This window comes from Leishmania mexicana, chromosome 18, assembly GCF_000234665.1.
Source record: "Leishmania mexicana MHOM/GT/2001/U1103 complete genome, chromosome 18".
Lineage (NCBI taxonomy): Eukaryota > Euglenozoa > Kinetoplastea > Trypanosomatida > Trypanosomatidae > Leishmania > Leishmania mexicana.
The window spans coordinates 331,359-353,482 of NC_018322.1; the positions used below are offsets into that span (position 1 = coordinate 331,359).

General features: G+C 63.7%; 3 protein-coding genes across 3 annotated transcripts; all 3 read left to right on the forward strand.

The window, feature by feature from the left end:
• Positions 1 to 500: 500 nt before the first annotated feature.
• On the forward strand, positions 501 to 3,329 carry LMXM_18_0830 (periodic tryptophan protein 2-like protein; the record flags this gene model as incomplete). The annotated part of the gene is made up of 1 exon (XM_003874048.1): positions 501 to 3,329. The coding sequence occupies one exon, from the start codon at positions 501 to 503 to the stop codon at positions 3,327 to 3,329; it is 2,829 nt and encodes a 942-aa protein (XP_003874097.1).
• A 1,379-nt stretch (positions 3,330 to 4,708) lies between these two features.
• LMXM_18_0840 (conserved hypothetical protein) lies at positions 4,709 to 10,762 on the forward strand (the record flags this gene model as incomplete). The annotated part of the gene is made up of 1 exon (XM_003874049.1): positions 4,709 to 10,762. One exon carries the CDS (start codon positions 4,709 to 4,711, stop codon positions 10,760 to 10,762), a length of 6,054 nt encoding a protein of 2,017 aa, XP_003874098.1.
• Positions 10,763 to 12,304: 1,542 nt separating this feature from the next.
• On the forward strand, positions 12,305 to 20,791 carry LMXM_18_0850 (conserved hypothetical protein; the record flags this gene model as incomplete). Its single annotated transcript, XM_003874050.1, has 1 exon — positions 12,305 to 20,791. The coding sequence occupies one exon, from the start codon at positions 12,305 to 12,307 to the stop codon at positions 20,789 to 20,791; it is 8,487 nt and encodes a 2,828-aa protein (XP_003874099.1).
• Positions 20,792 to 22,124: the final 1,333 nt, after the last annotated feature.

A 22,124-nucleotide genomic window follows, 5' to 3' on the forward strand; every position in this document is an offset into this window, starting at 1 on the left:
GCTGTTGTTAAAAAAGTCTATAATGGTGCCCACCACTGCCGTTGGCGTGTTGTGCGTAAGACGAAAGGGGGGCGCACATAAGGTGAAGATAGCTTGTAAGGAAACGAAATAGTCCTCTGCATGAGGGACGAGGAGGGCGCGTGCCCCACCCCGACCCATGCGCCAGACCGTCTGTGTGTGTGTGTGTGTGTGGGTGCGTGGGTGGGTGTGTTCGCCCATGTAACGCCCTTCAGCTGCTCATCAGGTACAGGCGCAGCCACAGGCGCACACACACACAGGCGTGCCTCGCTGGTTCCCAATCAGCGAGGCACATAGCCGGATGGAATACCTAACCCACTGCCACAAAGCGCTTTCATGGCTTCTCTGTGCACCTTAGTCCTTTCTCTCGCGCTTTGACCCTTGTCCAGGTGCTTCCTGCGCGTGCGCCACACACACACAGACACAGACAGCGACAGAGCGCGCGCACACCTCCTGGTCACGACAAGACAAGCACACGCGTCATGCAGACCGTCTTTCAACTCGCTGCCGTGCATGGCATGCTATACACGGGCGGCAACGTCGTCTTTTCGCCCGACGGCACGCAGCTCTACTCTCCTGTGAACAACTACCTGTCGTCGATCCATCTCCAGCAGGCAGGCCACCTCTCGCTCATGTGTAGCAACAGCTCCATTACCTGCTTCGACCTCTCCCCCGATGGCGACCTTGCCTTTGTGGTTGGACAGCGCGGCCTCGGCTTCTTCTACTCCATCCCTGCCCGCGTCGTGCTCGACACGCTCTCCTTCCCTCCGAACTGCGCCACCCCGTGCGTGCGATTTAGCCCGTGTGGCAAGTACGTCGCAGTGGCGTTGGAGGCCACGCTGCAGGTGTACACAGCGCCGGCGAAGCGCGTCGTCAGTTTCCATGCCTGCCACCGCATCGAGCAGCTTCACACCGTCCTTACACGGCCCATTACGAACCTCGACTGGACGACGGATAGCGAGCACATCCTGGTGTGTGGCCAGGATGCACGGATGAAGATCGTGCCACGGCAAGGCAAACTGCAGCAGAAAGGTATGGCACTCCAGCAGAACTCGCTCATCGGTCACCGCAGCGCCGTTGTTGGGGCCTGGTTCACGAACGTGGACAACACCGAGGTGGTGAGTGTGGCGGCCGACAACGTGGTGGTGATGTGGCACCGCGCGGCCGTTACACGTAGGGAGATACTGCAGGCGATCGCAGCTGCCAAGCTGGAGGCCCGAGTGGGCGAGCAGGAGGACAGCGACAAGGCCGAGGGCGGTGACGTCGAGGTCGAGGACTCCCCGTCTCCGAAGAGCTTCCTCGAGCGCAAGCGGCTGGAGCAGCTGCGCCTCGACGGCGTACGTGTTTCGGCCGCCGATGACACGTACCTACCCCCGACTCTGCGCTATGCCTTCGAGATCAAGGACAAGTTCATGCTATCGCACAAGGGCAGCGTCAGCGTCACGGCGTTCCACAAGCCGCGCGGGCTGCTTGCGATTGGGTACAGCAGCGGTACCTTTGCCATTCACACGTTGCCAGAGACGAAGGGCGGAGAGTTGACCCTAGTGCATCTCCTCTCGATATCTGCCCAGGCGTTGACGGCGGCGGCCTTCGCGCCACGTGGGGACTGGGTTGCATTCGGCAGTGCCCACCTCAAGCAGCTGCTCGTGTGGGACTGGAAAGCCGAGGCGTACGTGCTCAAGGAGCAGGCGCACTACTACGACATCGCCTGCGCTGCCATCACGGCGGATAGCACCAATATCATCTCCGGCGGCGAGGATGGCAAAGTGAAGGTGTGGAAGGTAGCATCCGGGCAGTGCTTCGCAACCTTCACCGAGCACACAGGGCCCATCAGCGGCATCAGCACGAGTGCGAGCACGAACGCCTTCTTCACCAGCAGCCTGGACGGCACGGCGCGCGGCTACGACCTCATGCGCTACCGCCAGTTTCGCGTTTTCAGCCCGCCAGAGCAGACACAGCTTTCGTGCATCGCCGTCGACCCGTCCGGTGAAGTGCTGGCCGTCGGCAGCAGCCAAGTCAACAAGATCTTTGTGTTTGCTGTGCAGACGGGGCGCATCATTGACGTCTTGCAAGGGCACGAGGCGCCCATCACGTGCGTGGCGTTTCACCCCTCCGGCACGACCCTCACCTCCGGCAGCATGGACCACAACCTCATCTTTTGGGACCTCTTCAACCAGAACGACAGCGGCGAGCGGCTCAAGGGCGACGGCGAGGTGCTGGACATCGGCACCGAAGTGCTGTGCGTCACCTACAGCAGCAGCGGGCGCCGGCTCGCCGTGCTGACGGCGAAGCAGGAGATCTCCGTGTACGAGACAACCATCGCCAACGACCCGCAGCTGATCAAGACGTTTCTCACGACCTTTGACGCGGCCGGCGGCTGGCGCAAGGAGGTGGGGCCGAACAGTGCCAACTACAACACCCACTTCACGCGCATCAGCTTCTCCCCTGAGGGCGAGAAGCTGATCGCGGGCGGCGACTCCAAGTGGCTGGTGCTCTACCACGCGACGCAGGGCTACGTGCTCAAGAAGTGGCCCATCACGCACAACCTCGACGTGCAGGGTGCGGAGGAGCAGTATCAGTGGCGCAACGCCAGCGAGGCGGGCTTTCTCGGCGACATCGACGTGGGCGAAGACGACATCCACCTGTCGCGGCGCAAGCTGCTCGAGATGCCAGGTAGCCGCCACCGCCACTTCGCGACCGGCAAGCGCAAGACGGAGCTGACGGCGCGGGCGATGGATGTGGTGTTCGCAGCGACGGGCTCCGAGTTCATTGCCGCGACAACGGACGGCCTGTTGCTCTTCTCAACGCGTGTGGCGCGTCCGCGCTTTCAGCCTCTGCAGCTGAACTTGCGCGTAACCACCGAGGAGGTGCGCCAGCAACTCGCGAACGGCCAGCCGGTGCTGGCGCTCATCGGCGCCTTGAACCTTGGAGATGCGACGCTTGGCGTGGAGTGCCTACGCCGGATGCCACGCAACTCGATCCCGGTTGCTGTCACGGCCGTCCCCTCGTCTCTCTTTCCACAGCTCATGCAGTGGGTGAGCGAGGAGGTGGAGCACTGCCGTGGTCTCGAGCATGCCCTGCTGTGGGCGCAGTCCCTCCTGCTCCACTCCAACGAGGCGTTCGGCGGGGTAGGGCCGCAGCAGACCGCGCGGGTGTTGCCAGCGCTCAAGGTACTTCAGCGCAGCCTTTTTCAGCACCGCCTGCTTACGGAGCTCTCCCGCGAGAACTACTTCTCCGTCAAATACCTCGCCGACGCGGCGCGCATGAACTCGTCCAAGCTGGAGCCGATTGCAGAGGACGCAACGGAGTAGCGTGCCTGAGAAGCGAAGTGCACAGCTGCACGCGGCTTCCACACACGTACGCGTAAGCGCATGCACATGCAAGCATGAACGACACGACAGCTGCCCCGCACAGCGCGCGAGGACGAGGAGGGGAAAGGGGACCGCAAGCCGTATGCAGAGGTCCATCCCTCCCACTCTCCGCGTGAGTGTGCCGCTGGGGGCACGCATGCTGGACATAATACGCTAACAAGCAGGTCGCATAATCTGGTGGGGCTCATCCTCCACGAACCGCATCTCGTAACCAAGTGTAAAAGAAAAGGACATGCAGGACGCGCTAGGCCGGCTTGAAACCGCAGACGACCGCAGCGTCGTCAGCAGCGGAAGTCGGACGGACAGGGTATGGTGGTGGGCGTGGGCGAGGAGCTCTCCGTGCAAGGAGGGGAAAGGGGTGCTTAGAGCGTGCAAGATGGGGGGCGGGGGCGCACCAGGCGGTTGCTCGCGTAAGGTTCTTGTGCCAGCGGGGGGGGAGTGGGGGCGAAAGGATCATGCGATGGCTGGTAAAGTGGGCGAGAAGCGCGCGGGTGCACATGAGTACCTCTGCAACGCACATCACGCAGCCAAGGACGCTTTCTCGTCACTGTGTTGTCTACTCCTCTCTCTCCGCCGCCCGTCATTGCCTCCATCACCCCTGCCCCTCTCGACCTCACCTGCTCATCAGCTCACGTCCACTACAGCTAGTGCGCATCGGCACTCCTCCACTTTACTAGGAGTGGTGTGTGTGTGTGTGTGTGTGTGTGTGTGTGTGTGGCAGGGAAGGGGGGCGTGTCTGTGCCTGGGTCTGTGCAGCAGCAGCAGCAGCAGCGTCTACTACTCTCGCGTCATCTCCTCGTCCGCCTCTCTATCTCTTCCCCGTATCATTCTGCTCCCTTCACGATAGCTCAGCGGCGCGCTCGACACACGCAGTGGGGGGGTCACACACGAGCACGCAAACGGTGGGCAGTTCGCTTTTATATGTGTGTGTTTGTGTGTGTGGCATCCATACATGTGTGACGTACGTGAGCGGCAACGAATCGCTGGTCTGCGCCTCTTTGCCCACCCAACCAACCCTCTCTCCTCCCTCCGCGCGTTCCCTCCTCATCTCCCGCCGCTCCTTCCCCACGCCCCGCCCCAAATATCTGTCCCCAAAGACTGACGGTTGCACGCACACCTTCGAGGAGGAGGAGGAGGTGCAGCAACTGACTCACGTCCCCGACGGTGGCGCCTGTGTGCAGTGCGAACTTCTGTCACAGCTCCTCGTCGCGTGTACTTGCTTGTCGTGTAGGCTCGCTCTTTTTTTTCGTTGTATTATCCCGTGGCGAGTTGGGGGGTTAGGGGTACTTCTCGGAGGCCACCTCCGGTCACGCAGTCCCATGTCGCACCCCGCCTTTTCACCTGGGCAGCCCCCGGGCATGACCGGCAGCGCGGGAGGCACTGGCTCCGCCTTGCTCCCCAACATCACAGCTGAGCTTCGCGGCGAGTTCTACCCGCTCCTCTCCACCCTCGCCAGCTGTGAGAGCAGCATCTCGGCCACGTACGTGATGGAGCTCTTCTTCACGCTCGTCCGTCTCGACGCAGTGCTCAAGGCAAAGGAACGGGAGCTTTTCGTGAGCACCGCACAGCAGCTTATCACGCGGCTTCTGCAACAACTGCAGAGGGTGCATCACATGCGGCAACTCATCGACGAGAACGAGCGCTTCGTCGGCGAGCTCGTCGAGCGGTGTGCTGCGCTGGAACGCCTGTGTGGCGCCCGCGACGGCGACGGTGACTGTCACACGAACGATGGCGAAGACGCAGACGACATGGACGTGAGTGGTCAGGCCTTGCCAACACCTCAGGTAGAGGACGACGTCGTCGACGGGCACGACGATGGCGAAGAGACAGTGTGCTCCGTGGCCACTACAAGGGCAGCTGGAACTGCAACGACGCGTCTCCGCGCCTCGCCACTGGCCGCACATGCCAGTGGCACCATCATTGGCCCGGAACTGCGGCGTTTTTCGTTTGACGACAGCCTCGACGAAATTGCAAACCGGGCCTGGACTGTGCAGCAGTCACGGCAGCAGCAGCAGCAACAGCTTAGAGGCCGCTCCGGCGGCAGCGTGCGATCGACGTCGGCAGAAACAACGGAGGGGGGCGGGACGGCGTCGTCCCCCTCCACTTCCTTCTCGCTTCGCCAGTGGCTCCGGCAGCGTCCTTCACCACTGCAGTGGCAGAACAGTGGTCCTCGTACAGCCAGTCGTCGACCGCACGCTGGGCACACCCACAGCGGTGCGGCCACACCACATGTGCATGCCATCATCGGCAGCCCCGAGCAGGCAACCGGCAAAACCTTTGACGAGGATGGGGTGCGGGTCGAAACAACTTCGGGTAGCTTCGCAGGAGAAGCTGCACCGACCGATGTCACGCCTGCGGTGTACATGGGCGTGCAGCTAGCTCTTCAGGAGCACTTCCGCAACAACATCCGGCACACTCTGACCGGCAGCACGCTCGCGGCGCCAAGGAGCCTGAATGAGCTGGTTCAGCAACAACAGCCGCCGCCGCGCGGTATCACGACGAGACCGAGCAGTCACAGCAGTGAGCGGGTCTCAACGACAGACGGTGGCGTTGCAGAGGCGGACATGGACTCAGCTCCGCAGCAGCAGTCGCTGCCCCTGAACCCCTCTCTGGTCTCCTCCCCAGAGGTGGCGCAGCAGCTCTTCTTGTCCTTTTACACCTTCAACCCTTCTAACACCAACACAAGCATCTTCTCTCTGGCAAGGGCGCCCTCCGCGACATCGACGGGCAACGCTCTGGGCGCCGATGCGGGTGGGTCGCCCGGCCTGAAGATGGGCATCGACTTTTCTGCGTTGTACTCCCCAACGACGCAGGATCCGGTGGACACGGCGAGGGTGTGGGACCGCACCTTCTGGAGATTTCTGGGCGGGTTCACCGCCACTGGCGACCTCGCAGTGCTGCTCACGCTGTTAAACACGGGAAATCCAACACAGACGCAGGGTGCCGCAGCACTGACCGCTGCCACCAGCGGCGTCTCAGCCGGGTCCAAGGGCTCGTTCGGGACTTGGAGGGGTGGCGCTAGCACAAAAAGCGGCATAACGAACAACGCGGCAGCGGCGGCGGCGGCGACCGATGCGGCAGTGGTGTCTGGTAAGAGCCTGGGGACCAGCCCGCACACACCCAAATTCGGGACGCAACTGCTCATGGAGGCACTCAAGCGCAGCGGCACCTACTCGCATCTGCGGCCCCCAGCGAGCGCTTTTCAGATGTTGAGCAGCAGCATCGCCTCAGCTGCAGGCACAGCCGGCGGCGCCAGAGTCGCAGACGAGGCAGCGGGCGGCCGTGTCGCCGCGAAGGGTGAGCGGGATATGATGGACGACGAGGTCGAGCAGCAGCAGCACGCCCACAGAACACCGCTGAGCCCTGAAGCACAGAACCCTCCCCTCGCCGGCTCGCGTATGAACAACAACACCTGCACAGTGCTTCTCAGTTTGGATGACTTCGCGAGGGAGGAAGAGGTGCGGCTGCATCGCGACTTCTGGACGCACATTCCGGCCATCCTCGCGACACTCACGGAGGGCGTCATGTACAGCGGCAGCCACGGAGCTGCACACCCGCACAAGGGCAGCGAAAGTGCGCCGTATGAAGCAGGCGCCGACCGTGGTGAGGTGGCTAGTCTGCGTGACCATTACGGCAGTAGTGGCTGCTGGAACTCCGCCCCCCATTACGGTGCCACCAACGAGAGTGGGAGGGGTGATGAAGTGCTGCAGGATCTGGCGGCTAGTGCTGGCGTTGCAGCCTCGGCAGCTGGGGACGGTGCGGACGAAAACGTACTCGCCGCGCTTCATCTACCGAGCGTGGAAGCGCTGCAGCTGCTGCCCACCTTCTGCCCTCTCCTGCACAACTACACTGGCGCAGTGACGCGGCTGATCCGCTCGGCGCCCGAGTACGCGCGCTCCACACAGGCCCAGCACGCTCGCGCGCTCGCCGTCGTGGCAGCCGCGGCAGCTCAACAGCAGCAACAGCAACAGGCTGCCCTCTCACCCAACTTCAACGACGTGGCCGGCGTTGACGGCGAGTGCCCAGCGGAGTGCGAGCACAGCACCACCGCCTCTACCAGCTCAGCAAGCGCGCCGCTGAGCAACGCGCGTGTTGGGCTAACGCGCACGGCGGCGAAGCGCTTTTCTGTGCCACACATGCAGGAGTTGAAGGACAGCCACACATCACTCAGCGGGAGTGACCGTCGACCTGGTGGTGCTGCAGCTGCTGGTGCTGCGGTGGCGGCGGCGGGACGCACTTTTAATGCCAACAGCCCAGCACCCGCGGAGATTGTAGAGCACAGCCTTTTGGCAGCTGGGAGTCGCACAGAGGTTCGAGCGGTGGACGTCGTCGTTCACGCCCTCGTCAACGCCATTTACGTCCAGTGCGTCATGGCGGTCGCGATGCAGCAGCAAGCACGCGCCAAAGCCACGGGCTACGCGATGGCGGGGCCGGCACCCACGGCCGCAGCAGCGACGTCGGTGGCGGCCGACGGGAAGACCACTCTCTTCGAGGGTGGTCGCACGCTGGCTCTCGGGAGCTCTCTGAATGGAAACGGGCCGTGCGCGCGCGGCTCATCCGACGGCAGCTCTGCCGCCGAGGGCGGCCTGGGCACGACAAGTGGCAACAACAACGCCAGCATGGTCACTGACGAGGACCGTGTCCTCGATAAAAGTGCTGCCAACGTCAGCCTGAGCTACGCCGGCGGTGGCTACTCGCTGAATGCGAGCTTCGGTGTGGCGCCGAACACGTTGTCTCACTCGAGTCCACATCCACCGCATCCCATGGCCATACGAACCGGCGGCGGCGACGTTGGTGGAACGATAGGGAGCACGAGCAACGGCTCTTACCATGACCCGCGAAGCCATCATCTACCACAGGCGCATGCGCATCACCAGCAGCCCCAACAGCTGTCACAGCTTCTGCGCAACTTCTCGTTCGACACGACGTGCTCTCCAACGGATGCGGCGCTCTCGCTCTTGCGGATGGCGCGTGAGGGTAAGAGCAACAGGCACGGCGGTGGGGAAGGGGATAGAAGGCCGGACAGCGTCGGAAGCGATGGATCTACGACGGCGAACCTTGGTCTCCACCCGTCACTCGTTCTCCCAACACCGTGCACCAATCTGCACTCCATTGAGCTCACCACGCAGGATATCGTCGCCTGCGCCAACGACTTCTCGTGGGTGTCGCTGCCGAGCGTCATGAAGGCGGAGCTGCAGCACCTGCAAGAGCAGCTGCGCGGCACCAGCCGCGCGGCGCAACGCATGGAAGGGCAGGTGCGAGGCGAACTAGCTCTACTCCTCTTCCGCCTCTTGTCCATTGTCCTGGACTGGCTCATGCCTGCCGTGTACGTGGCAGACCCGCGTGTGTGGTTATTCTACCGCAAGTGGTGCTGCGACCTGTACCGCGTCTTGTGTACGGATGCCGCCCTCCTGGAGGAGTTCCATAGACTCTTGAATCAGAGCGACCTCGCGGTGAGCAGCACGGCGGCGGACGTGAGTGGTCTGCCGAGTCGACGGCGTGGGTCGACGAGGGACGTGCACGGGGTGAGTCAGACCAAGGCGCGCTCGGTGGCCAGAACGCCTACCCTCAGCCCTCTACAGGACCCGCCGTCGTTGCCAAGTAGCGGGATGGCGCAGCCGCAGCCACAGGCTCGGTTACACTTGCCCGGCACACCAGCAGCAGTGAGCACCGCCGCCATAGACAACGGTGATTACCACGATGCCAGTACGGTCTTCCTTGCGCTTGAAGGGGCGGCGGCGTCCACGGGTGGAGCTGCGCGACACCGTAGCACCTCGTGTGCTTCACCTCTGACGGACAACGCCTCGGTGGCCACTAGTGCATCCATCGAGGACGCCTTCAGCTTCATCCTTCCAGGGTCCAGCCTCGTTGTTTCGGTGTCGCACGAGACGCCGCCCGTGCAACCTGGGGTGCGGAACCTGCTTGCCCAGGAAGAGGCGGATCGAAGAGAAGCCTTAGCTGACATGGCGTTGTTGCGCGCTGCGCACGCGCTGCTGAATGACGAGGGGACTGTCGTGCCGCTGCCGTGCCCGTTCCTGATCACGCGTCTTGTGGCGGCAACCTTGCGTGGCATCGATGCCGACATCGCCGAATCGCTTCTTTGGGTCGCTGGGCAGGCGCCTGCCTCAGACCCCGCTGCCCGGGCGGGTGTCGGCAGCGGCGTCGAGGATGCCGCCGGTGACATCCTGGTGGATGCGCGAAGGAGCGGAAGCGTCAAGAGTTGCACGGCGCAAAGCCAGCGCGCGGCGGCCGTAGGCACTCGGGGGCTGCGGGAAGACGGAGAACGCCGCGACACCAGTCGCAGCGGGCACGCCCACGATGCGGAGGAGGATGAGGAAGAGACTGTTTTGCCGGGGCGGCACCTTAGCCACGCGGCTCACCGTACTGCCTCCGGGCATCGACTGCCCTCCCACCACCACAGCCGCTGTGTTCGCCACCACCGGAGCATCTCCGCTGATGCCCGCGTGGGCGGCAGCACGTCTCCAGCGGCTGCCAGCTACTACACCGTCGATAGCGAGGAGGACGACGCCGGGTACGGCGATCACTGGTATGGCGTCCTCGCACGTCGCGAAAGGAGTCAGCTGGCGCCTTCTTCTCTGCCGGACCCCGCCACGGCCAACGGCCCGGGAAGAGGAGCTGCCGCCAGTACCTCCTCTATTCCCCCGCACACTACCCCTCGCACTCCCTTCAGCGACCTCACCTCCACCGGTGGTCTGCAGCGCCTGTCCCTCCCACCCCAGCCATCCGAAGGCCCCACACTGGTGCACCATCACCGCTTCCGCTACCCGTCCGTTCACGGCTACGCGGACGTGGCGAAGCTGTATCTCAGCACGCTTGATGACGCAGAACTCGTCCTCTCATCACACGATCCTGTGTACGCCTCGCTGGTACTGAGCACCGCGGACCTGCACCTGCACGATTTACGTGACACCTCCACGGCCGCCTCGCTGGTGAGCACGTACTTGGTAGATGTTGGCGAGGAGCGCATACAGAGGCCGGTGTGGGAGGAGTTACCCGCCGTCGTGATCAGCGACGAAGGCGGCGGCGTTGCGGCCTCCCCGCTCAACGTCGCAGGAGATGCTGCTGGGGGCTCTTCGTCTGCCCGACCAGCGCCAGGCAGGGGCTTTTCTGTGACGCGTGCTCGACAAGGCAACACACAGGGCCCAACCTCGACAACCGCAGCTCCGGGCGCCGCTGGGTCGGCGCCGTTGCCGCCACAGCAGCAGCAGCCGTACGTGCCGATGGTCATCCCGTCCTGGAACAACGAGCAAGAGAAGGAAGAGTTTCTCGTGGCACTGCAGCTGCTGCGGCAGATGCAGGCCTTTCTCGCCGTGGAGCAGACGAAGCTGCAACACAACGTCTTGGAGACTTGACGGGGCTATATATATGTGCGTGTGTGGTGTGAGAGGGCAGTGCGGGGGGGAGGGGACAAGGGGTGGGGAGTGAGATGGGCTGGTCGCCGGAGAGAGGTGGCGGTGGCCTCTTTGTTTCCCTGTTGGGCCTGCATCGCTCTAAAAGTGGTGGTGGTGTGTGTGTGGGAGGGGGGCGGTAGCTACGAAGCCGCACTCCACCCCCTCCCCCTGCATCCGCGTCTCCCTCCTCGCACTGGCGGGGTGGAAAACGACGCTTTTGGCTGTCTTTCGTTGTGGGGGAGGGTTTATATATTTGTGCTTCGTATCATATCTATGGAGGCACGCGATGGGAGCTGTTTAGGTGTCCCCCGTTGCCTGCTCCTGACGCGGCGAATCCAGGAAGACCCGATAGCACCACGTAGCCTTGACGCCGAGAGCGTGAAAAGAAAAGGGTATATATAGACTTGGGACGTTGTCGAGTGTGATGTCGCCACCTTCCCCACCCTTCCTCCTCAAACACCAGCGAAGGCGGCGAGGGCATCACCCAGGACTGTGAGTCGAAAATTTGTAGACCGGCGTAAAACCGCGTCGCCACCCATCACGCCCCTGCGAAGCCTTTTCTCTGGCACTCGCATGTGACTCTCTATTCCCCTCCCCCTTACCGTGAAGCTCCATCCGCACCTGTGCTACGCAGCGTCGCGTGGCTCGTTGCTGCCGTACGTGCTCGACATCTATTTCATCCTTACTCTCCTGCTCTGCGGATCTTGGCCTCTGTTGATGTGGGCATGCACCATATTTACGCGCACGCACACACCTCCCACACTCCCCCGCACCACCACCACCACTCAACGTCCACCGCTCACACCCCACCACCCCCTTCCACGACACAGTAGTAGCTTGCTCAACTCGCTCCTCCCTTTCTCTTGAGCTTTCTACATTATCTTTTCCTTTCGGCGTCGTACCCTCCCCCTCCACGGTCCCTCTTCTGGGCGGCTGATGGCTGCTGCGCATACACGGGGTTGCTGCTCCCACCGCTAGCGTTTTCTCGTTAGAGTCTCTTCCTCTCTCTCGCTCGCTCTGTCGGTCCACCTCTCCTACCTGCACAGACACACGCGCCGCGCCGCCATCTTACTCAAAACATCCGTGCGCGCGCACACACACACAGATCCGCACCTACCGTCGTTGATCACCGCTGCGTGCGCCACGTGAGAGCAAGCGTTGTGGGTGTGTTGGTGCTGCTGTGGTTGTCGTGGGCGGCGGTGTATCCTGGTGGACCGTGAAGCCACGTTTAGAAGGCGAGCCACGTGTGTCTCTGTGTGTATGTATGTGTATGTGTGTGTGTGTGTGTCAGTGTAAATATCCTCCCTTTTCTGCTCTGCTTCCGCCTCCTCCCCCACTCACCCACGCCTTCCCCGTTCCTTGATCGATCGAGCTCTACTTGCCAGTTGTTGTACGCTGGTGACAGACGCCTATCCACCACCACCACAAGTTTGTTGTATCTTCTACATACACTCCCCCTCCCCCCACACACGCAGAGAGAGAGACAAACACACACTATCCCCGATGCGCCGCACCGATCCGTCCTCGGTACTCTGCGGTACCGGAAGCGGCACGGCAGTCGTACAGGGCGACGAGGCGTTTGCAGGTGTGTTTCAAGATGATCCCGCCACCCCCGCCGTGCCAGCAACACCAGCAGCAGCAGACATGCCCGTGGCATCTCCCTCGTCCTCTATTCTCTATACACTCTTGCAGGACCTCGGGCTGACGGCGACGGCGCAAGCCCTGTGTGAGGAACTCCAGCGGCAGCAGTCACACACCGTAACACTATCGCCTCCCTCCGCCCCCTCCCTGCCCTCGCAGGCGAGCGAAGTCTTTGTGTCCCTGCCCCACGGCAACGGAGCGACATCCCCCAACACCCTTGGTGCGTCACTGCTACCACAGCACACAGAAGATGTATCTCCCACACGGAAGACCCAAGCCCCGGCATCCGCCTCCGTAGAACCTCTGCCAGCCAGCGTGGCAATGTCGTCCACGGCGACGGCCGCACAACGTTCGAATCGCGTGTCAGCCAGCTCGGACCCCGCCGGTGACGTCAGCGTGGAACTTCAGCGCAAGGTGCAGCCGTACTGTCATGTCTCTCAGTGCACAAGGGCGGTCGCAAGTCTTGCGGCCTGTGCAGCCGAGCCCCTTCTGGCTCTGTCGCCAGCTTTTCCCTCCCCTCCTCTCTCCGCCTCCGCCTCCGCGGCCACTATCGCCACACCGTTGCAGCTTGTGGACACGCTGACAACGTTATGGCGCGCTGAGCTGCGCGCCGCCCTCCCGCATCGCGCAGGCTCTGGGATGGCCGACGCAGCCGCGGAAGCCGGGGCGCAAAGCCATCGAGATGGAGCCTTCCAAGTTGCCGCTCTCATAGCACGTGCGGCATGGTGTGAACTGCGCATCACGGAGCTTGTCTTCATGCAAGAATTGCATCTCGCCCACACCTCCGCCGCGGCGACTGCTCCGTCTGCAGCAGCGCAGCCACTGCAGGAGGCCCAGCGTGAACTTGTGGAGGTTGCTGGTCAGCTGGTGACGGCGTTGCAGGAACTACGTGCCACATGCAGCGCTGCCGTAGCGCAGCAGTGTGGTGTGTCTGCTCCTCCATCTGGCCCCTCAGACGCTCCTCCCACCCATGTGGGTCTCGTGATCGCCTCCTCGATAGTATCCCGCCTGCACAGCAAGTCCATTGGTTGGCTGCGCAACGCGGAGTGTGTCATGGCGTGGGTGCTGCGTCGCCATGGCGCCTTTGAACCATCGGCGGATACCGCGCAAGCGTCATCGAGTGCGCAGCAGCAGCAGCAGCGCAAGCGAAGGTGTCTCGAGGCTCACTCGACAGCCACATCTGCTGAACGCTCGTCTGACTCTGCGTGCAACAGCGTCCCTTCGCCACTTCTGCAACCTCTACAGGATATCATCCTGGGCCTCTCTACTGCCACCTCAGCGCCTGCGCCGTCCTACCAGCAGTGCCTCGATGCCGAGATTGCGCGGTCGGCAGCGGCGCTGGCGAAGAGCGGAGTGGCGCGACAGACGGACCCGACGCCGGCGGCGGTTGATCACGATGCGTGTGGACTCTTCGCCTCCGTTCGCATCCCAATCACCGTGCGCGTGGCGATGACGGTCCAGCGCGTGAAGCTGCTGCACACCTTGGTCGGTGCGCTTGTGTACAACGGTGACGACTCCATCCTCTGCACGTTGGTGGTCTTTGCCGCGGATCGGATCCGCCCTTGGTGGACTCGCCAGAGCTCGATGTTGGCGCAGTTCCTGGTCCAGTGTGCGCACCAGCTAAGTAACATTTTGACGTCGTTCCTCGTGCAATCGTCTGCTGGTGCGCAGGCCACACCGCCGCAGCGGTCGCGACTCCTGTCTGCCGCGTCCGAGACGGTCGTGCTTTCCCTGCGAGAGCAGCTGGAGGCGCTGGCAAAAGAGGTGCTGCTCTGTGCATGCCCAGTTGCGAACATCGCACTGCCAGTACCGCAGGACAGCCGACTCGCTCTTTGTGTGCGCCTGATGAACGCTCTCCAGCAGGCGCACGATACTCGCTCGGCGCGCCTGGATCGGTATGTGCTGAAAACATGCACCGCCGCAGCAGCGAACACCGCGATGTCAGCCAACCTCGTCTTCAGCCCTCTCTCCAGCGCCAGCAGCCCAACGTTCGAGAGCGAAGGATCGCCCGTCACCTCCCCTGTGTGGACCGTGCGCGTGCCGAGTCCGCCAGGCTTGGATCTGCGCGGGGCAGCCGAGCAGCCAACGTCCTCGACGCCGGTTCACCGGAGCAGCATTGCCAGCGACACCAGCAGCACGTTCGACTCGATGGAGGCCGCTCGAACTGCAGCTCAAGTCCTCCAGTGGAAGCCTCACTTCATCCAGCTCCTCGCCACCATTGCCACGGGGCGCTGGCAGGCACAGCAGGATGCGCCACAGGCACCCTACCCCGGCTCCCGCTACCACCGTTTGCGCCTCCGCATGAGGGACGCCCTGCGGCACGCGCAAGAGCTGCTGCGGCTGCAGCCGCGCCTTCAGATTGGCGCGCGCGGTGTCGTCTATCCACCCCACCCAACCGCCGGCAGCGACCCCGACGCCGGTGTCCCGCTCTCAGTGGTGGAGCAGATGCCGCGCATGCTGCAACTGGCCACCCTGCAAGACGCACGTGTACTGCAGCGGCGCTTGGAGCGTCGACTGACTCGAGAGACAAAGTATGACGGGCATAATGCAGCACCCACAGAGACCAGCACAAGCATAGGGAGTAGCGGTGATGCAGCAGCGGCTCCAGTGGCGTCGTCGATGCGTCGGGGCGGTGTGTCGCCCCCGTCAGTCTCACAGCCACGGACGACTGGGCTCAAGGTCAACGTCGGCACAAGCGAGTATCGCAGCGCCACTTCCGCATTGGCTGCAGCCACCTCGACGGCGCTCCGGCGCCCCCACATCACCACGGAGGCAGAGGAGCCCGTGGCGACACATCGGGTCGCGTCCGGCAACGAAGGGCATCCCGCCACGTCTGGCAGCGCGAGGCCACTAGAAGGGCAGAGAGCCACCAATGTGCGCAGCCCTGGGGCGTCTACCTCGCCGACCCCTGAGCCAGCCGCCGTGGGGGAGGACCAAGAGTCATCACAGCGACTGCCAGTGCCGTCGGAGGTGATGCCCAGTGGTAGTGAGATCAGTAGCCCCGACGAGGAGGCGGGCTCCTCTGCCTCTGACGTGGCGGCTGCCGCCGTGGCCGCCTCGTCAGAGCCGCAGTGGGAGAATGACGAGGAGCAGGACGAGGAGGAAGATACAGCAGAGGACCCGCAGCTGGACCGCTGGCACTTGCACGACGAGGAGGCGCAAGACGAGATCGAAGAGGTCGACGAGGAAGACGAGGAGGAGGACGCGGAAGAGGTCGGGTCCCAGGCGTCCTCCGCCGACATGGACTACGATCGTGCCGAGGATGACATGAAGGAGGAGGTGGAGTGCGTCGAGGCGACGCCGGATGGGCGGCTGCTCGCACTGCTCACTGCGCGTGGCCGGCTCATGGTGCTTCGGCTGCAGCCCCACGACTCGACGAGTCACTACGAAGAGGAAGTGCTTATCGACGCAAGCCTCCCAAGCATGCCATCGCGTGAGAAGCGGTTACAGTGGTTCGAGTCACTAAGCTCCTTCGCGCACTTCTCTCCGTGCCACCGCTTCGTCCTCGCCGCCGTGCAGTTCGCCCCGGTGGAGCTGAAGCCGAACTCGACCTGTGCAATGGCCCGTGCGCAGAGTGGAAGCGCTGGACAGCTCAACATCTACTCGCTCCACCGTGAAGACGACGGCGATGAGACCGGCAGCGATAGCCGTGATCTTGAGCAGGAGGACCAGAGCAGTGCGTCGCCAGCAATCAGTGGCATCCGCGAGCGCCTTCGCCGCCTGGTTGGGCCGGCCACCGACCGGCTCTACGCGACCTTCCGTCCTCACGACGGGCCCTGTCTGTCGGCGCGCTGGGTAGACACACGCTGGTGGGGAGGCGGTCGCCGCAGCCGGTGGGCCAACAGCGCCGTTGAGCCGCTCAACAGCACGAACGCAGCAGCGACGGTGTTGATGCAGTGCGTCAAGATGGGCGAAGTGGCAGGGAAGAGCGTCGGCGTCCTCCCGTCTGCCAAGGGCGCGACGTCGGAGCATAGGGCGGTACCGAAGAGTTGGCGTGCAGCTGCTGGCGTGCTGCTGAGCGAGTACCAGTGCGTCTCCGTCGGCATGGACGACCTCATTCTACGCTGGCTGCCAGCCTGCGGGGTGGTGTTGCAGCGCGTTTTGACGGAACCCGTGCAGGACATCATCGTGTCACCGCTCATGGCGGCCTTCTACGTGGCAAACGACAGCGGCGACCTCTACATGTACGACGCGTGGGATGAGCGCAACGTCACGGACGGCCACCCCTGCAGCGCCAGCGAGGATGCAGATCCGTGCAGCATGTACAGCAAGAGCCTGAGCACCGTGCAGACTCACCGCCTTGTCCTTCCCGTTACGGAGGAGGGCCACCCGCGCTTTCACCGTGTCGGCCGCACGCTGCAGCACCATCAGCCGTACGGCCACTCGTCGGTCTCGGTATCACCGAGCTCACGACCGTCACAGCAGCCACAGCAGCAGGACCGGTCCCTGCATCATGAAACGCTTGACGACTCTGATATCATTGACCAAGTGCACTCCAATCGCTCCTCCGCGCACTACACCGGTCCAGTGACGCCGGTGTTCCAGCGAGTGGTGGACCCGTCGAGGGGGTTATCAGGATTGCCGCAGCACGCCCCCTTCCACACTCACCATCCCTCCTTCAGCGACAACACCGCGGCAGCGCAGGAGGGCTTCTCCGACGACGACGAAAACGACGGTGCGCAGGGAGATGAGGCCGCCCCGTCGCGCCTTGCAGGAAGGTCAGCACAGGGCAGCAGTCACCGCAGAAGCAGCGGGCAGGCGAAGACAGGCACCGGCAGTGTCGGATGGACAGGACTTCCGCGGCACCTGTGCTGGCTGCTGCCGCATCACTGGGCGCCGCACACGCCGTGGGACGCGCAGCTGGGGCGCCGGATCATACGGAATCTGCTGCGGCAGACGCACACCACCACTCCCACTGACACTGGTGAGCTGTTCTACGAACGCAACGAGGAGACCGCAGGCGTCGCGGCGGCTTTGGCGGTGGCCAGTGATGAAGCCAACCAACCCTCGCTGACAGACGAGCAAGGGAGCCCTGGTGACGCGCATCGTGGTCGCCGCCCCGGGCACCTGTACGGTGGAAGCGGAGACGCAGAGGGCGACGCGCATGACAGAGAGGAGGCAACGTGTGGCAGTGGCGGCGGCCAACAAGACGCTTCCTCCGACGAGGACGGCAGTCGTGACAGTGCGGAGCGGGAGTACGTGTACACGACCGGTGCCGACTACGATGACGACGACGATGGCGCTCGCCGTCCGCTGCCGTCGCACATCATTTACGGGGGCGGCAGCAGCCACGTCGCAAGCGAAGCCACCGCTGCAGCAGCGGCGGCGGCGAAAGGGGTACCAGTCTCCGTGCTTGAGTGCGCTGCGCACCCGACGCCCGCACGCGGACCGCTTCAGCGCGCGTACTACCCCAGTGGCGCCTGCCTCGTGTATAAGAGCGTCGCCAAGGCTCTCTGCAACGCCGGCGACCTCGCGGATCGCCAGACTCAGAGCGAGATGGGACCCGGTGGGTCGACGCATCATCTGCTCTCCATGGCCTTCTCTGGCGAGCCGCAGTGGATGTCAGAGCAACGGCTGTGGGAACGTGAGGCAGAGGAAGCGGGGGCAACGCAGACGTGGCAGCGCACCCCCCACCCAAGCGGTTCAGCGGCCGACTACGACTACGGCGACGCACACGACGGCTCACCGTTGCAGCAGCGCGACGGCGGCGCTGGCGCCGACACCTTCAGCAGGCCGTCCGCCCCACTCACGTTGTGGTCAACCGCGGCATTGGCTCGCGTGCTCCTGTGGAAGGACTACTTCCGCTCCTCTCGCCACCTCGCTGGACCAAAGGCGGAAAAGTGGGCGGAGTGGGAGTCCGACGTTCTCGCCACCACGTATCACGCGGACGTGTTGCCGCCGTCGTACACTCGCCAAGCAGGGAGCTCGAGAGAGCCACGATGGTCAGCGGCAGAGTTGCTCGCTACACGCGGATATCTCGGCCCTCGTGACGCGTGGCGCCGCTGCGCACCTGCATCACAGCGCGGCTTGGCCGCCACCGCCCGCAACGGCCGGTACCTCTGCATCATGGCCTCGGTCGGTCCGTACCGCAAGCTGGTAAACCCCCGCGAGCCGCTACGCGACATGGCTGGCTTTTATGCGTGCGCTGTCTTCGACGTCTACGCTGGAGCCGTGCTGCGCGTCATTCCGGTGTGTCCGACAGATCTCAGCGGGCTGCGCGGGCGGTGCATGTGGACGTCGGAGCGGCACGAGAGTGACCCCAAGGCACCGATTTATCGTCTGCCGTGCGCTGTGACGGTGGTGCCGCTGCCCGCCTCATCCGCAACAATGGCAGCTGCAGGGAAGGGCGCGAGCGGGTCACCAACGGGGCTGCCGTCGAACAGGAGCGTGACGGCAGCACTTTGCGACGAGGGTGTCGTTGGCGACGAGGAAGACGGCGAGCCGGCAGAAGTGGTCATGCTCACGGTTGGTGGCCTCGGCAACTGCATCTATGTTTTCGACGCCCTCAGCGGTCGGCGTCTCGTGTGCGAGGCGGAAACGACGCGCCACTGTGGCGAGTCTGCCGCGGCCGCGTATGAGGCGACTGCACGGGTGGCCAAAGCGCGGGCGAAAGCCCGGGGCGCGCGATCAGGGAGCGTGAGGTCAGACTCTATCCCTGTGATGCCTCACATACCGGCGACTTCGGCGGCCGCGCCAACTGTCCCTTCGGCGCCACCGACGCTCTCCGTCACCGTGACCTCTCCGATTCTCCCTGCATCGATTCGGAAGCCGGTGGACGTGCTTGCCTCGGTCGCGGCGTGGGGTCGTGGCACCGGTTTCGATGGCATCACAGACCCTTCATCCTCCACCGCCCCCAGCCCAGGCCCGTCACCGATATGTGGGATCGACGGCGGTATGGGCGAAGACAGCTCCATCGATGTGCAGCCGGTCCATTCCGCCCCCGAAGCACAGGCAGCAGCAGCAGCAGCTTTGGCCGTCTCCGAGGCGGTCGCCCAAACTGGCGCGCCAGTGCCGTGGCTACTACAGGGCACCACCTTCTCGCAACTCGGTGGATGGCATCTGCGCGGCATTCTCTGGTGGGTCCACGAAAACCCGCAGCCCTCCACGCTCTATAGGGGCGACGATGGCGGGGCGGTGGTCGAGCAGGATGCGAGGTGGAGCCAGGGTAACGCCTCATGGGGCGAAGCGGGCACGCGTGCAAATGGTGGGGGCATGAACGGCAACGGTGACACCCGTCCCGCGGCCGCACTCTCGCGAGGCGACGCGACGAACGGGGGCGCTGCCAACAACGTCGCAGCCCCGCCCTTGTCGTCGGCCCCCCATATGTCGGCGGCGAGCTCTGCGTTGTCCTTCTTTTACCAAACGCTGCTTGGCGTGTCAGGCATGACGGGCAGCGGTGCAGCGCCCCCACCCACGGACGCGTCTGCCACGTCATCTCAGCTGCATTCTCGACAGCAGCACGCGGCCGGGTCGTCGTCCTCGACCCTCAGCGTGGCATATCCCTCCTACGGCTCCGTGTGGCGGCAGCGTCGCCACCGTCTGCTCGAGCGGCTGCTGCGCCACTACGACGTAGGAATGCTCTGGCAGGCGTACGTCACACTCTTCAGTGCGGCGACGACAGCGACGAGCTCACTGGCGCCGCAGTCGGCGGTCTGCGCGCTCGTGCAGTGGGCGCTGTCGACAGACAAGGCGGCCACAGCCGCCGCTGCTTTGCTAGGGTCCTCTGACAGCCACACTCGATGGATCTGGTGCGTAACCCATGCCTCCCGGGCAAGCTCCAAGGGTCCCTCCGCGTCATCGAAGCAGCTGCGCCTGTCCGGAAACACAGGGAAGCACGCGACGACGCGCAGCCGGGACGTCGAGCACGTTGACGTGGGCAGCGGAGGCGCTAGCGGTGGTGCAGGTGACCGCAGCACTGTGCCATTCGCGCATATTCTCCAGCAGCGTGAAGACTTCATGATTGAGCTACAGGCGCTGGATACGCAGCAGCAGCAGCAGCAGCAGCAGGCAACGGCGGGCGCGGCAGAAGCGTCGCCGACGCGGTCAATTGTCAGCGGCCACGCGAAATCGCTCCTCTTCGGCGTACGTGCCCAAGCCATGGCGGAGGGCATGCTTCCCATCACGGCAAAGGGCCGTGCGGCGCAACAGCAGCAACGATCCGCCGCAGCGGCTCATGAGCTGTCATCCTCTGCAGCGATCAAGCTGCCGCCCTCGCACCACCAAAACCAGCTGCACGTGGATGTTGTCAACTGCGTGGCATCATGGTTCGACGCCAACGGCGGCTTCTACGTTTGCTGCGGCTCTGAGGATGGAGGGCTGTACATCATGGGCGGCCACATAATGGATTAGCCAGCCGCACCGACGCGGATGCGTATGTCCTCACGGCCGACGGAGAAAGCGCGAGAGATGAAGGAAGGGGGAGAGCGCGTAGGTGCATCGAGGCGAAACGGCACACGTTCCGCTCTCCCTCTCTTGCTCTCCCTGCCGCGTTTCCGCGCGTCCACGCGCACGGCACTGCTCCAGCCATCGTTCACCTTTTCTTATCTCCTCGCTCGCATGGATGTCTCCCTCACCGGGGCAGTAGAGCCGAACCACACGGGTGTGTCGCTGCCATCGCGTGCCTTTGCACGTTGATCGATGCTTCCTCTTCCTTTGCTCCATCGATTTCGTTGTTTTCTGCCCTTTGCGGGTGCACTGTGCTTTTCTGCATTGTGCCCACGGAGTGTGCACGTGGCATGTGTGCATGTGTGTGTGCTGCTGCTGCTGCCTTCTTATACACTTGCCAATCACATCTGGCCCACCGGTTCCCTGCCAAAGTCCACGCCTCGGTGCAGAAGCGGGTCTCCACCCTACCACATCCTCTCCACCCCCTCCTCCCCATTCCACAGACGGACAGACAACACACACGCCGACTATACCTCTCACCCGGCGTCTCTCTCTCCCTCTCCCCCTCTTCCTCTTACCTTATGTGTCTGCGTACGGTGTGTTTGATGATGTACCTCTCCTCCCCCCCTCCCCACCTCCCCCATACCCCCCCCTGTTATCCTTCCTGGATAATTTCTGTATTGCTGTCGTGATCGCGGTGTCGTGAAGTGCGCGTGCATTATGCACGCCTTTGTGTTATCTTTCGCCTCCACTTTCCCCCCTTTTCTCTCTCCCTTCATATTCGGCGAGTCGCTCGCTGCCACACTCATGCGCGGACGCGCACAGGCCGCTGTGTGCGTGCGCACGCAACTTCGGGTACGGGACAAGACTTATGACCAACGAAAACAACCCCCCCTCCCTCCCTCCCTCCCCAAAGAAAAGGCAGACGTAATCGCATCTCTCTGTCGGTGCGCAGAGAAGAGCACCGGGCTCGCCCACCCCCGCCCATGCTATCGCCCTACTCGCTCCTTCTGCACGGGCGGCACCGCTGTGACTCCTGCGCCTGCTCTCTCCTATTCCCCCACCCCCCCCCGCCTAACAGCACACACGCACACGCGCACACTCCCATCCCCCTCGAACACTCTCCTAGCCCCTCATCCCTCCACCTCCCTGCACCACCCTAATCTGTGTAGCGTCCCCCATCCTACGGCTGCGCTCCGCCATCAAAGCGGATCAGCGCGGACACGGCAAGCGCGTCATCTGCACGGCTTCCAAGCCCGCAGCACTTCGTCCCCAACGACGTCAACGAAATTCGGAC